At 40.7% G+C, this 15,948-nt stretch overlaps 1 protein-coding gene across 1 annotated transcript in view; it reads left to right on the top strand.

Moving 5' to 3' along the window:
* The window catches only part of LOC117416709 (tubulin polyglutamylase TTLL7-like), a 123,996-nt gene that overhangs the window by 91,652 nt on the left and 16,396 nt on the right, over positions 1 to 15,948 (top strand). The window contains exons 18-20 of the mRNA XM_059034694.1: positions 10,974 to 11,054; positions 11,846 to 12,006; positions 13,784 to 13,957. Of these exons, the coding sequence (XP_058890677.1) occupies positions 10,974 to 11,054; positions 11,846 to 12,006; positions 13,784 to 13,957 (416 nt within the window). The remainder of the gene's footprint in view (positions 1 to 10,973; positions 11,055 to 11,845; positions 12,007 to 13,783; positions 13,958 to 15,948) is intronic.

The raw sequence follows: 15,948 nt of genomic DNA on the forward strand, positions 1-15,948 counted from the left end.
CCTTTTTTTTTTTTTTTTTGTAAAAAATATAGCGTTGATTACATGGTGCTTTATGCATCGTTAATTCACAGAAAGTTACATTATTGCGTCACTGTATGTGCATTATGGAGAGGGAGTTATTTTATTTTGTATTTTAGTCAGATGTGTGTTGTTATGTGTCCTGCGGCGCCCCCCACCCCCTCCCCCGTTTATAAAGCTCTTCGGTTACAACGCTCATATTGTGGTCCCCCAAGACCCGCATTATAGCAAGGGAAGAAATGTAACCATGTGTTTAGAAATGAGCTCCACCCATCCCTTCAGGATCACATTTTTGGCTGCAGTCAACCCAGCAAGAAACAGACGATTTGACATTCTGGGAATATCGAGTTGCGAGTCATCTGCCAAAAGGAGCACTCCAGGACACAGTGGCACCTTGTAGCGGATTGTCCCGCCCCTTTGTTTATTATTTATTTTATATTATGATTTATATGTTTATATTACGGCGAAGCACCGCTTATTTGTTATTGTTTTGTCTTGTTTTTAAAAACCTCGTGAGGATGCGTGACTGATCAGCTAGTGATTTATTTAACTGGCTGACAGTCACGCATCCTTACTAAACTCGTGCAGACTATGACCGAGGGGTAATAGGATAATTAATTAACAGCTAGTTAACCCCTCGGCCAGAATATAAAAGACCCACTCTCGACTCAGAAGACGGAGAGTGTCAGAGGAGAGACGTAAGACTGTGGGAGAGTGAGGATAAAACAATTGCTAGACGTGCTGGCTAAAAACCAGCACAATACTTGTTTGTTTGGCCAACGCGCCTTTTTGTTTTGTGTTTGTTTAAACCTTTTGTTTGATTTATTTAATAAAACACTGAACGCCATTTCGTTCAGTTTCACCCACCATTCATTGATTTGGTTTCTGTTTCTGGTCCGTGACGTCACCACCCACACGCCACTCAACAACCACTCGGTCACATATGGTGGCAGCAGTGGGATAAACAACGCCTCCAGGGACCAGACCAGGAAAGAAAAGGGCTTTTTTTTTGTTAGTTTTTTTTTCGAAAAGCAGCAGCAGGCCCCACCACAGCAGAGCAGGGCTGGTCGCAAGTCCTGCCATGTCTCTACCGTGCTGGATGTCTGCCTCACCTGCCTGAAAGGTGAGGAATGGTGCTTCGCTGTTGGCGAGGTCGGGCATGTAGCACCTGACCAACCCCCTCCATGGAAGGAGAGGGAGGAGCCTGAATGTTCTGCGCCCATGTGGGAGGAGGATGGCCCAGAGCAGGAACTGGAGGATGAGGGGTTGGTCCATCCACAGCCCAAGAGGGGGGAGGCCGAGCGTCCACAGCCCAAGGCTCCACTAGCAGGGGAAGAATACCTGCTGGTTTCACCTCCACCACCACCATCCGAGGGAAAGGAGCAGGAGCTGCCTCTGCATCCTCCAAGACGGACTGGTCCACTCTCCGCAGAGGAGATCTGGGACTGGCTGGCGGAGCCTGAGAGGAATATCGTGGAAGCCCTCCATGCTGTGATCAACCTCCTGTGGGCGAGAGATGGGGAGCGCTGGGAGGCCTGGGAACAGCAACACCACCTAGCATCCCTCCCAGACATCGCAGCCACGGTGCTCAACTACCTGGCTGCAGATATAGGAGGGGCCCCGCTGCCGTGTCCAGCGCCAGAAGGAGAGGAGCCATTGCTGCAATCTCCAGTGCCAGAGGGCGAGGAGCCATTGCTGCCATCTCCAGTGCCAGAGGGAGAGGAGCCATCGCTGCCATCTCCAGCGCCAGAGGGAGAGGAGCCATCGCTGCCGTCTCCACCGCCAGAGGGAGAGGAGCCAGTGCTGCCGTCTCCAGCACCAGAGGGAGAGGAGCCATTGCTGCCGTCTCCAGCACCAGAGGTAGAGGAGCCATTGCTGCCGGCTCCAGAACCAGAGGGAGAGGAGCCACTGCTGACATCTCCAATGCCAGAGGGAGAGGAGCCCTCGCCACTGTCTCCAGCACCAGGAGCAGAGCAGCAGGAGCTGCCTCTGCCTCCGCCACCTCCACCGCCAGGAGCCGAGCAGCAGGAGCTGCCTCTGCCTCCTCCACCGCCAGTAGCAGAGCAGCAGGAGCTGCCTCTGCCACCTCCACCGCTAGGAGCAGAGCAGCAGGAGCTGCTTCTGCCCCCGCCACCTCCACCAGCAGAGGGTGAATACCTGCTGGTTCTGCCTCCACCAACGTCAGAGGACAGCTTACCACTCCCACCTCCACCAGCAGAGGGTGAATACCTGCTGGTTCCACCTCCACCGCCGTGGGAGGACTGCTTGACCCTCCCACCTCCACCGCCATGGGAAGGACTGCTCCTGCCCTGCCTCGCTCTGCCCAAGGATGCCTGCCTCGCTCCGCCCAAGGATGCCTGCCTTGCACCGCCCAAGGATGCCTGCCTCGCACTGCCTAAGGATGCCTGCCATGCATCGCCTGGGGTTGCCTGCTGCTTCGCATCGCCTGGGGTTGCCTGCTGCTCCACATCGCCTGGGGTTGCCTGCTGCTCCGCATCACCTGTGGAGCCACCAGTTGCAGGGAACGAGGGAGAAGTGGAGCTCCCACTGCCGCCTCCATGGTCAGGGGCTCCGCCAGCTCTGCTTCGCCTGGGGTTGCCGCCGGCTCTGCTTCGTCTGGGGTCGTCGCCGGCCCCGCCTCGCCTGGGAAGCTGCCGGCCATGAAGAAGGGGGGAGGTCAGGAAACCAGCTCCCCCCGCAGCAGTTTCGCTGCAGGGAATTGGGTGGCCGGAGTCCCAGAAGAGGGATCTGCCGGCTACAGAGAGTGGGGGGGAAGGTCAGGAGACCACCCCCACAGGCCGCTGGGCGGCCACAAGATTGCTTTGGCCGGAGGAGCTGGCCTGAGTGCGGTCAGCCTGGCCATTACAGCTGTTGGGGTAGGAGGAGGACCTCCACCTTTGGCCCGTAGCTGCCCCTGTTGCTGGGCCGGGACTGTGAACCGGGACTTTGGGGACTAAGGGGGAGGTGGCCTTTTAAGGCCATGTGTGCTGCGCACAAGGGGGGTATGTGTGGCGGAGTGTCCCGCCCCTTTGTTTATTATTTATTTTATATTTTAAAAACCTCGTGAGGATGCGTGACTGATCAGCTAGTGATTTATTTAACTGGCTGACAGTCATGCATCCTTACTAAACTCGTGCAGACTATGTCTGAGGGGTAATAGGATAATTAATTAACAGCTAATTAACCCCTCGGCCAAAATATAAAAGACCCACTCTCGACTGAGAAGGCGGAGAGTGTCAGAGGAGAGACGTAAGACTGTGGGAGAGTGAGGATAAAACAATTGCTAGACGTGCTGGCTAAAAACCAGCACGATACTTGTTTGTTTGGCCAATGCGCCTTTTTGTTTTGTGTTTGTTTAAACATTTTGTTTGATTTATTTAATAAAATACTGAGTGCCGTTGCGTTCAGTTTCACCCGCCATTCATTGTTTTGGTTTCTGTTTCTGGTCCGTCACGTCACCACCCACACGCCACTCAACAACAGCTCGGTCACACACCTGAACAGCAATCATCCCAGAAATCACTGAAACAACAAATTCCCAAAGGGCCTGGACCCTGGGGCATTCCCAAAACATATGAAGATAGGTGCCAACTACACCCTAGGTGCACCCCTGGCAGAGGGGGTCTTTCAAAATTCTCATTTAGTATTTTCTATGTGAGGTCACATAAGCTCTATGGGTGAATTTAAAATGTATTAGCTGGTGTGCCAAATTTTTGGAGGATGTAAAAATATTGTCCCAGATTTGTTCCCAGTCCGAAGTAAAATCAAAAGTGTCTAATTATCTATTCCATATACTGCTGACCAGTAGGGGTCAGTTTTATGAAGAACAAAATGATTATATAGTGCAGAGACTAATCCCCTATTTGGGCATATCGGGGGAAAAGAACTGAGCCAGAGGGTGAGTGAGCAAAGCTGAATTCCAAGGGACACCGTAAGCCCAAAGGGATGAGCGTAGCCTGAAATACAAAAAGAGCAAGAATCCAGGAATGAGTAAGTCTCTCTAAGGTCCTGGAATGTGTGTAGGCAGAATCATTGAAAATGTAATTTAAAACATATATATTTTTATTAGTCCATAGCAGGTAGACAAAGGGTTGAGAGCCTGAAATAGGTTGTTCCAGATAGTGGAAAGTTTATGTAATTTAGTATTAATGCTGAAAAAGTTATTGACCTTTCTCCATGTCTCTAGCGTGTTAATAATAATAGAACCCATACGTAGGGAGACATAACGCTGCTTAAGGCCATAAAAGGCAAGATCTTGGAGTCTTATTGGTTTTGTTATGTTGGCCTCAATAGGGCGCCAGGAAGCTGGTAATTCAGGATCAAGCCAGGTTTTGAGAATTCTGAGTTGGAAAGCTCAATAGTACAATTTAAAGTTTGGTAGTGCCAATCCGCCAAATTTTTTCGGACGATGCAATGTTGCCAGCTTGATTCTAGGACGCTTGCCGTTCCAAATAAATTTAGAGCATATTGAGTTAATATCTTCGATATATCCAGGGGAGAGAGGCAGGAATAGCATAGAAAAAAGTTATACATGGGAGAACATTCTATATGAACTATTTTGATGGCTACAGTTATTTTAACCTCCCACCATATATATATATATATATATATATATATATATATATATATATATATATATATATATATATATATATAATTAATTTCTTAGCAGACGCCCTTATCCAGGGCGACTTACAATTGTTACAAGATATCACATTATTTTTACATACAATTTCCCATTTATACAGTTGGTTTTTTACTGGAGCAATCTAGGTAAAGTACCTTGCTCAAGGGTACAGCAGCAGTGTCCCCCACCTGGGTTTGAACCTACGACCTTCCGGTCAAGAGTCCAGAGCCCTAACCACTACTCAACACTGCTGCCCCTATATAAAGGAATACTTTGTTTATGTTAAAAAAAAACAACTTCCAAATCTGTTCAATCAATGTACTAATCACAATTGTTAATTTGTTTAGCTTTTAAGCATCAGTCTGGTTGTTTTTGGTCTAGACAGAGAGTATGGTGGCTAACATGTTTCTGTAGTGAGGCAGATTGCTTAAGTTTTAGAAGATGGAGAAACAGTAAATGTGATTTGGACTACTTTGCATGTTAATTAAACTTTTACGTTGCATTATGTTTCATTTAACAAACATGCTTTCTAACAGTGACAGATGCCAAATGGTTTGCAATTCAAATGCTATTTCTTTGTTGCTTTTGAACTTGTTGCAAATGTGAATTTCATCTATGGGTACAAAAGTAATACCACAGTATCACTGTCTTATTGAATAGTAGGGAATTTGGTGTAGAATCAGCATTTGTGTATTGTTTATTGCTTTAATCCCCTGCAGGATGCACATATCCCTGGCAAGGGGGGTATATAGTGTAGGTCAGAGGTGTTCAACCCTGGTCCTGGAGAGCTACAGGATCTGGTTTTCATTTTAACCGAGCTCTCAGTTACTTAATTGCACAAATTATTGGCTTAATTAGTCAAGATTTGGGATGCACCGAATCCAGGATTCGGCCTGAATACCTACTTTTTGAGCAGGGATCGGATTCTACATACGCACATCCATTTTAATACATCCCTCCAATGTGTACAGTTCTTCTTTAAATAAAAGACACAAATCCGGTATTGAACATAACTGTTGTACGTATTTAATACCGGTAACAAGAACACGCCTGATGAACTCTGTCGCGGCTCCCTAAATTACTGGTGGCGCACGCACTAAACACACGCAGCTGCTGAATGCAACCATACCCCTGTATGCAACACATCACACTATTCATGGAGTAAAGTTATGCAGTAAACCTGTAATATATAGTAACAGCAAGCTGTTGAAAGATTTTGGGCTTTGTTGCTTTGTCTGTCAAACATGTTCTAGAGATTATCTGAGATAAAGAAAAAAAAAATCGATGCACAGATGTGCAAGACATTCTTGAACAATATGCTTTATTAAATAAAAATTTACGTTATTGAAATGTGCCAATACAAGTTGAACCATTTGGGAACTGCTGTGTTTTATTAAAATATTTTTTAAACTATTTCATAGCTTATTTGATATGTGTTACACACATGATGCATTTAAATCAACGTGGGTTTTATTTCACAGGGAGATCATTCAGGTCACTCATCACGGTAATTTTTTCCTCATAGCTCTCAGTCTCAGATCAGGTGACACAGGTTGAAACGTCATTAAAGAAAATAGTGGTTTATGGCCAGTAGTGTAGTTCTAAATCTACCGGAACGCCAATTAAAATATAGATTATTCCAACACAAATGATTGGAATTTACGTTTTATTTGCTGTTTAGATTGCCGTTTTTCCAGCCAAATTTAGCCTGTTTTGAAAGCATCTAGCGGGTTAATGTTGTCTATGGTGGTTTGGTTATTTTTTTGGCTATTTTTATCATGCATGTTTTTTTTCTCTTCTTTTCTATTATGTAATCTCCAGCGCAGAACTTCTATCACCATGCTGTATATCACGTCCTCCCCCCGTCTTTCTTCTGGAGCTCTGCATCCAATACAATTACGAACCACACTAACACTCAGTATTTTTATTTGTCACCAATTTAAGAACTGTATCAGTACACATTTTTAAAATTGTATCTTTAAAGACTATCTGCCAACATTTTTGAACAATTTAAATGTACACTAAATTCTTAATATTAGCTAAAAAAAACAACAGCGGTTCTGGTATTGTAAGTTGTGAGTTACATTACCTACTAGTGTTTTTTTATTTTAAATAAATGTGTAGCACTTATTTATGGTTTTGTAATATATATTAAATCTTAAATGCAAGGGCAGTCGTTCATTCCAAACCCCGGGTCTCTGTGACCAATGTACAAAACAGCTTTAAACTCTTGTTTATGGCCACAATCGTAGCATGCACTTTTGCTGTCAGCTGTCATCGTCAGCATTTTTAAGGTAGTACTGTAGTTTGACTACAAACATTTAAAATAATCACTATTCAGAGACTTGAATTCTGAACGTACCATCAAAACTAGTATGTAGGGAATCGGACACTGATTAATTTGTTCCTAGTGCTTATTCAATGGAAAGACATTGATTTCACGACAGAAAATAGATCGCTTCATTGATGCCCAGCCACCAAAATTAGAGCTGTAATTTTCCAACATGTGGAATATATTTGTGATTCAGTGGAATCAACCAAACTTACACATTTCTCAAATTATACATTTATTTCCAAAAAAAATGTGTCACAATTATTGGCACCCTTGTTTTCAGTACTTTGTGCACCCTCCCCTTGCAAGGATAACGGCACTTTAATGAGATTGGAGAACACATTGGGAGGGATCTTAGACCATTCCTCCATACATAATCTTTCCAGATCCTTGATATCCTTCAGTCTGCGCTTATGGACTGCCCTCTTCAATTGAAACCACAGGTTTTCAATGGGGTTCAAGTCCGGAGACTGAGATGGCCATTGCAAAATGTTGATTTTGTGGTCAATTAACCATTTCTTAGTTGATTTTGATGTGTGCTTGGGGTCATTGTCTTGCTGGAAGATCCACTTGCGGCCAAGTTTCAGCCTCCTGGCAGAGGCAACCAGGTATTTGGCTAAAATATCCTGGTACTGGGTAGAGTTCATGATGCTGTTGACCTTAACAAGGGCCCCAGGACCAGTGGAAGCAAAACAGCCCCATAACATCAAAGATCCACCACCATATTTTACAGTGGGTATGAGGTTCTTTTCTGCACGCACATCCTTCTTTCGATGCCAAACCCACCGCTGGTGTGCGTGGCCAAAGAGCTCAATTTTTGTCTCATCAGACCATAGAAGCCAGTTCCAATCGAAGTGCCAATGCCGTTTAGCAAACTCCAGGCGCTTACGTTTGTTGGTTGCTCTAAATAAAGGCTTTTTTCTGGCAACCCTTCCAAATGGCATGGAGGTGGCATCTAATTGTAGATTTGGAGACTTGGTGACCCCAAGATGCAACCACGTTCTGTAATTCTCCAGCTGTGGCCCTTGGATTTCCCTTTGCCTCCCGAACCATCTGCAAGATACACTTGCGTCCTCTACCAGGCAAGTTTACCACTGTTCCAGTGGTTTTGAACTTCTTAATTATTGCCCTAATAGTGGTAAGTGGTATATTTAGTTTTTTTACTATTGTTTTGTACCCATTGCCTGATTTATGAAGGTCAACAACCATTTGTCTCTTTTCATTTGTGAGTTCTTTGCCTTTCCCCATGGTGATGGATGACAAATGGATTTCATATTCGTGTTACCTCATTTTCATACCCCATTGAAACAGGAAGCCATGGATGGCCACAATACAGTTCCTTAAGACTGAGATGAACTTAAAGAAGTAGAATGTTAATGCAGATTTAATTTTGTTTGATTTTATTTATAATAATCTTTAGGGGTGCCAATAATTCTGACACCTATCTTTTTGAGAAAAATGTTTATTACTTGTTAATAAAAAAACTTTTTCTCTGAGCAATTGTATTAGAATAAAAGAATATGGTTTTCCCATATATTTGAGCATAAAATATAGCGCATTACATGTGTTTATTTTATACAGCCTTTTTTCCTCATCTTTATCAAGGATGCCAATAATTTTGGAGGTGACTATATATATATATATATATATATATATATATATATATATATATATACATACATACAGTTGCTGTCAAAAGTTTACATTCCCCAATGGAAATTTATAATTTCAAGAAATTTCTCAAAACCAAAGAATTTTAGGAAAAATCATTTGTAGCAAAAGTTTTGCGTTTGTGGATGAGGAAAAAAAGTTACAAGAAATAGATGTCTACAATTATTTATTTCAGCAATTTGTTTGCAAAACTCAAAAAATGCTAATTCAAAAGTATTCATACCCTTTGATGCTATGATAGTATTGCCTACACAGTGCTAGAAATTTCAATGTGACAATGCAGAACCTAATTCTAGAAAAGTCTAGAAAATGCTGGATTGTAGGTGAACCTTCTTAGAGAGTATAAAAGGGTTAGGTATAGGATGATTGCTGTTATTATCAATAAGTCAATATGGGAAAAAGAAAAGAGCTATCTGAAGCTATCTAAAATTATTTATTGTCATAAAGCTGAAGACGGATACAAGAAGATTTCCAAGCATTTGAGTATCCCAATTTCAACTATTGTTTCTATCATCAAGAAGTACAAGACTCGTGGCACTGTCACAATGCTCCCTCTGTCTGGAGGAAAGAAGGTTCTTTCACTAAGAACAAGTAGAAGAATTGTGAGGAAGGTTAATAACAATCTGAGATTGACTGCCAAAGATATTCAAAGTGAATTGGCTGCAAGTGGGACTGGGGTTTCCATTTCAACCATAGGTCGAGTATTGCATGGTGAAGGTCACAATGGTCGCAGGCCAAGGAAAAAGCCACTCTTAGGAAAACGTCACAAGGACAATCACTTAAAGTTTGCAAAACGGCATTTGAATGATGGATATGAGTTCTGGTCAGAGGTTTTGTGGAGTGATGAAACAAAAATCGAGCTATTTGGTCACGTTGATAGTTTGGAAAAAGTCTGGTGAGGCGTACAAAGAAAAGAACACCATACCTACTGTCAAGCAAGGAGGTGGCAATATCATTCTATGGGGCTGTTTTTCGTCTAATGGCACAGGAAATTTAGTTCCAATACATGGTAAAATGGATTCCATAGCATACCAAAAGATATTGGCCAATCATCTGAAACCCTCCGCTACAAAACTTGGTTTAAAGTGCAGCTGGATGTTCCAACACAGCAACTATCCAAAGCACAAATCTAAATCTACTTTAGAATGGTTGAAGAAGAATAAAGTCAAGGTTCTGGAATTGCCTCGTCAAAGTCCCGATCTAAATCCGATTGACAATCTTTGAAGAAGGCTGTGCACAAGAGAAGTCCTCGGAATTTGAATGAACTGGAACAATTTTGCTGTACAGACGTTCTATGTCGTTTATTCATTTCTCCAGTTTCTCTGAGATACAAATGTACCAGCTTTACATCTTTTTCTTTAACATATTCTCTCATTAATGAACATTTCTGTAATGTGGGTGTTGTCGAGGGATTAAAAACGAGACATTTTGTGTTTGAATTGAAAGTGATAGTCTCGAGGAATCGAATGGGTCAAAGTTCAAGTATATTTTCCTATAGAGGAATTATCCCTTTTTGACTAGTGTGGTATTATGCCTTTTTTTTAGAGTGGATCAGGATGCAAATATAGCCTTCATCCATGTATTATGTATATATATATATATATATACATACATACACACACACACAGTGCTCCCCATTTATAAGGCAGCCCTTTATACTGCAGAACAGGTTATAAGGCGGTCATGGTTCCCATTTGCCCTACACTAATTTGTAATTTGCCATTACTCTAACACTAGTATTCTCGTTATAAGGCGGAACACAAACAGCATGGTCTCTTAACTATTGCTCCCAACTACAGCGTTATTAGGGGGAGCATTGGATGAATAAATAATAATAATGATAATAATAATAATAATAATAATAATAATAATAATAATAATAATAATAATGTCACAGTTTATATATACTGTATATACATTGCATTGCAAAGCAGTTGTCAATACTCTTTGAAAACAGTGTATATATGTGTGTGTGTATCTGGGACACCACTGAAAGCGAGTTCTGATGTTCAGTGAATTTTTTTTTTTTTTTTTGCCAGTTACCAAATTAAATATATACATGTACTTCATATGGTACCCAAAAGAAAATACAAGAAAAGCTCTGTTTCACGTTGATCTTATTACCACATAGGAAATGTCTGAATGCATATACTATAATCATTTTATCAACACTTGTTTCTGAAACATCTGGATTAGAAATTATGATGCAAAATATTACTGACTGAATGGGGCAATGCATCTTTTATATTCATGGTCCATGCATGTATTCGTTTTCAAATGAATCCTTGTAATCCTTTTCATAGTAGTCTGTCTTCCTACTTTCAGATACTGGATAACTGGAAATATCATAAACCAAAAGTGGCCTCCTACTGGCTTGTGAAGTTAGATTCTGCAAAACAAAGGAAGGTAAGATTGCAGGCACTTTCATTGGCAAATAAAACAAATGGTTTCAAGGGATTATATTTACTGAGAATCAATTAAATACGTATTAAAAACAAAGTTGCACAAAGGACTGTTTATGTAATTAGTCGCTAGAAACCTCCTGACATTTTACTGTACCTTTTTAGATGCTGGGATTGTTATGAATATTTTAGTAAACAACTAAATAATGAATTGCATTGATATGAGCCTAAACTGCATATTCTCAAGTAATCAACACACATCTTATATATGTAAATACATATTTTCAATCGAGCCACTGGGCTAGCTACTGTCTGAAAATGTTCACTCTCTCACTCATGGAACATCATTAAATTTGTCATCTTTTTGTTGAACATTCAATTTCAGACATTCCTAAAAGGGGTACAACACAAAGGCCTAAGGCCCCCAAGTAAATATATGTTAAAAAAATATATCTATTGTGCAAGAACTTTTCATATTGTTTGCATCAAACTGACATTTGCTGCAATGAATATTCTTGTTGTGAGTATACTCCATTGTACCCGTGTGAAGAGTACTCTGTAATTACATCTCTTTCCCCATTGTCATCTGTAATTTTCTCTGCTGACTTAGCATAATTGTCACTAATTTGTCTACAACTGCATTCTATGAAGGTGTGACCTTACCAATGTGTTTTACCAATGTATTCCCACACTGCATTTTAATGACTAGGAAGACAGCTGTTCGTGGATGTTGTTTTGTTGACAGACACCTGCAAGAAATGCTTAGTTTTGTTTTTGAATATTCTATTCCACTAGGCTTTGGACATAGTTAGAACAAATCTCCGCTCTGCTGTGCAGAGGATCTGGAAGGAGCCTGACGTTGACAGTTTACATATATACCGGCTTTTTAGTCGTGTTTTCAATCGTCTTCTCTGGAGCCATGGACAAGGGCTTTGGAACTGCTTCTCCAATTCGGGGTAGGTCTGATACAGGTCAAGAAATTTTTGTTTTTGGACAAAATCACAGCACACTGCACAGTGTCCTTTGTGAGTCCTGTATATAAAAAACATCAACCAACTAGTTTTCTTTTTTTTTTATAAACTTAGAAAGCATATCCTTTGATACATCTACAGTATATAAAGGGCAGTTTACAAAGTATGTTTGTAACTTTGCAATGATGCTGTGTTGTGTGTCCCTGGGAAAATGAAAAAATAAGTATAGTAGTTTCAAATGTTATTTTAATTGTTACACTCCACTACTGTTTTATGGTGTTTGCATAGCAGTAATTTGAAGTAGTTCTGGGTTATTGATTTAGTATACATTTTCTCTAAATCTGCCTTTACCTGGCTTTAAGCATGTCTGGAGAATCCCAAGTACCCCTTGGTTAGGCAGATTTAGAAAAATAATTGTAAAAAGTAAATATTGATGCAACAGGATCATTCTGAATAATTGTAAACAGTATAAAATAACAAGGGAAGTGTAATTACCACATTAACACATTTGAAGCTGCTTGCTCTCTGAACAGTTAATGCGACAGAACCAGGCTTGTTTTACTGTCTGTGGTGATTACACACCATGTTTGATGTATGGAGGATGAGCAATAGGTTAGTTATAGAAAAATAAAGTTATAGTAAAAATAATGTGTAAAAAATAATGTAATTGTATGTCAAAATAATGTGATATCTTGTAACAATTGTAAGTCGCCTGTCTGCTAAGAAATAAATAAATAAATAAATAAATAAATAAATAAATAATAATAATAATAATAATAATAATAATAATAATAATAATAATAATAGAGGGTAGGCAATTGGGAACCCCCATTAAAATCATATATGGATATTGGAATTTTACCAACACCTGACACCTCACCTGATTCCTATTTTACATTGAAATGACTCTAGACGGGCATTATTTCAATACACGATGCTCACTGGTAAATCCATCTCAGTTACATATGTAAGCAGGAGGATGATGGGAAATGTAGTTCTGAGAGGTCCCTGCGGCTCTATAGGAAGCCATTATGAGGCAGAGAATGCAATGTAAAAGTTTAAAAAAGTGGTCAAAATGTTTTAGAAAAAAAAAATTTAAACAATACACACACCTTACGTAAACAGTTGTACCAACACATGGGAACATGTATCACAATAAAATAGGTCCTTATGTACCCTTTAAACAGTCTTTAAACGAAAATGTTACTGGGTATTTCCATATATAATGCTCTTTGATTTGTAATAGTAGTAGCTTTCTTCACTACCTAACTGTTCCTCTTCACTACAGTCATAACTTAATGAAACTGCAAGTGTGCTGCTATCTTTGGGTGTTTTTGCTAAGCTGGGGACTTGGGGGATTTTTAAGCACAGCAACACATGTCTCGAGTTTGAAATGTTGTAGCTCCAGCAGATCTGTTTTTTGTGTCTACTGTTAAGGAATGTCTTATGTATTTTTGTGTTTGTTTCTATCTGCCTTTGTGATTTTGAATTCACACTTTATACTTTATAGTCTTTAGTTACATTACTGCAGTGAACAAATAAAAACAATATAAATATTTGGTCACATCGGGGTAGGTTGTGCTGACTTTAAAGACCACTGGAGATTACCTATCGAGATGTGACCACAGACAAGTATAACTCCAGTATTATAGCTAGCCCAGTGAAATAGGCATTTAAAAAATGTGGTTCATTTCACAGTCGTAATTTCATAGATCTGATCACAACCATAAACACTGATGTTGTTTTGTTTCTATGACAACAGGCCCTCGTGGGAAATCATTTTCAACAAAAGCACAGAGGTGGTCACCCCTCAGGAACTTCAGTGCTGCCAGCGGCTAGTACAGCTTTGCAGAGACTGCCTTTTAGTGGTTTATAAGTTTGTAGCAGATTCCAGGGGCTCGTTAACCAGGCTCGGTCCAGAATGGGATGACACAAGGTAAACCTCGATCGCTGTTTTCTTTTTATTTCTTTTCATAACCATGCACTGTAAAACCAGGCTTTCGTTTTAACACAACACTGGAACATTGTTTATTTGTTGATTTAACAGAAGTGTATGAAATAGATAACTGTATTTGTAATCTACAGTTAAATACAGTTATTATACCTCAACTTCTACTGTTGGGGTATCTGGTAAGAAAAGTTTTCTGGGTAGTGAAAGATGGAAATGAACTGCTAGTACAATCCCGAGTTTTACTACCACGACTGATCATCATCGTACAGCTATTTAACAGAATTGTGCACTTACATTCTCCAATAGTTGCATGTTTGTTTTTATAGGAACACAGTTGCTCTCTTTAAAACAACAGCAAATGTTTTACAGTACTGTTACCAACCAACTCTGCTGTATTCTTTAGCACATAGGCCTGTTAGGATACAGAGGTTGTTGTGCCCGTTTCCCACCCCCCACACCGGGAGCAGCAGAGCCATTGTGACACCCCCTTCGGCGTCCCCAGCAAAGTTCGGCCTCTTTGCAGAGCCCGGACATGAACTGGCACCGTCCAAGCTGTGTGACTCATCCTGCTTTCCCAGCAGCAGCGCTTTAACTGGATGAGCCACTCGGGGACCCCAAAGGCAGACTTCTGGGGCAAAATGTAATGGTGGTCTTGGCCATCACATCTAATCAAAGATGACAGTCGTTCTGAGGTCATGTGATTTGTTTGCTTGACTTATGATAGAAACTAAACGCTTTGGCTTAACAATTCATACACAGCTGTATTCGATGCTTCTCTCAGTCAAATTAATGTATGGGCATGGAACAATCCAAATGAACCCTGCATCGGAAATGGTCCATCTAATATAACATAAAGGGTTCATCATTCATACGTAATGCCTTTTTTTACAGTATTTGTTCCCACTGATTCTTTGCTGCCTTTGAATTACACTTCATTAATAACTATTAGCAATGTGAAAGATTTGAATAGAAGTTACTGTAATCAACTATATGTCAAAATCTGTACAAGTGCTTTGAATGGCAAGACTTTTGTTAAAAAACAAACAGACTTCATATTGCAACAAAAACACGTATTTAACATTGTGTATCAGAGGATTTACAGTACATGTTCTTATTTACATCACCTCTCAAATCTAGTGAATATGGTGAAGATCAAAATTGGTTCAAGAACCGGTTCTTTCACTGCTCTGCGACCATCGACCTCCTCATTCTTCGAAGCAGGTTTAATAAGCATCTTGTATTTTGAAATCCTCTCCCTGTCCACAGTTTCGTAAGACAGAGTGCACACTGCACATCCTTTCACTACCTCTTTGTTTGTCTGTGATATGACATGCTGCGGGAGGCTACACATGATTTAGCATGCTGAAGATTATAGTTATCTCCCAATCTCCCATTCAGCCTGTGGCTTTCTCATTCCTCTTGTTACCCTCAGTCTCAGTGTACTTGACAATACTTGACAGTGTACCTTTGTAAGGTACTTCATGAATGCATTGCCAGAGATGACCCACTTTCTAAATGGAATAGAAGCTGAACTTTGTTATTTTTTCATTACCTGATCATGCTTTTTCTCACTGGAAGTTAAACTTGATTATACCACTAAAATTGGATTTGGGAGTACTGTCTCATGTAGTCCGTCATGCTCACAACCCCTGTTCCAGTGATTCATTACTGCATTGGCATGTGCCTGAACTTCTGAACTGAAGTCCCTGATTGTTCATCCTCCCTCACAAGCACACATCTTTTAAGTGTTCCTGTTATGCTGTTAAGAGGTACAAACCTTTATGATGGAGGGTCCAACTACTTCCGTAGACAATTTAAACTACCACACATTCAATTAGAGGGTTCTTATGAGAGTACACCCCCGGAAATCATATTGTAGATTCAGATAATTATTCATTCTTCTTTTTTTTTAAACCCTATGTGGCCGAGCTGTTGTTGCAGTGACGTGTGGGTATGATGTCACGGACCAGGAAGTA

The sequence above is a fragment of the Acipenser ruthenus genome, chromosome 12 (genome assembly GCF_902713425.1).
Source record: "Acipenser ruthenus chromosome 12, fAciRut3.2 maternal haplotype, whole genome shotgun sequence".
Taxonomy (NCBI): Eukaryota; Metazoa; Chordata; class Actinopteri; order Acipenseriformes; family Acipenseridae; genus Acipenser; species Acipenser ruthenus.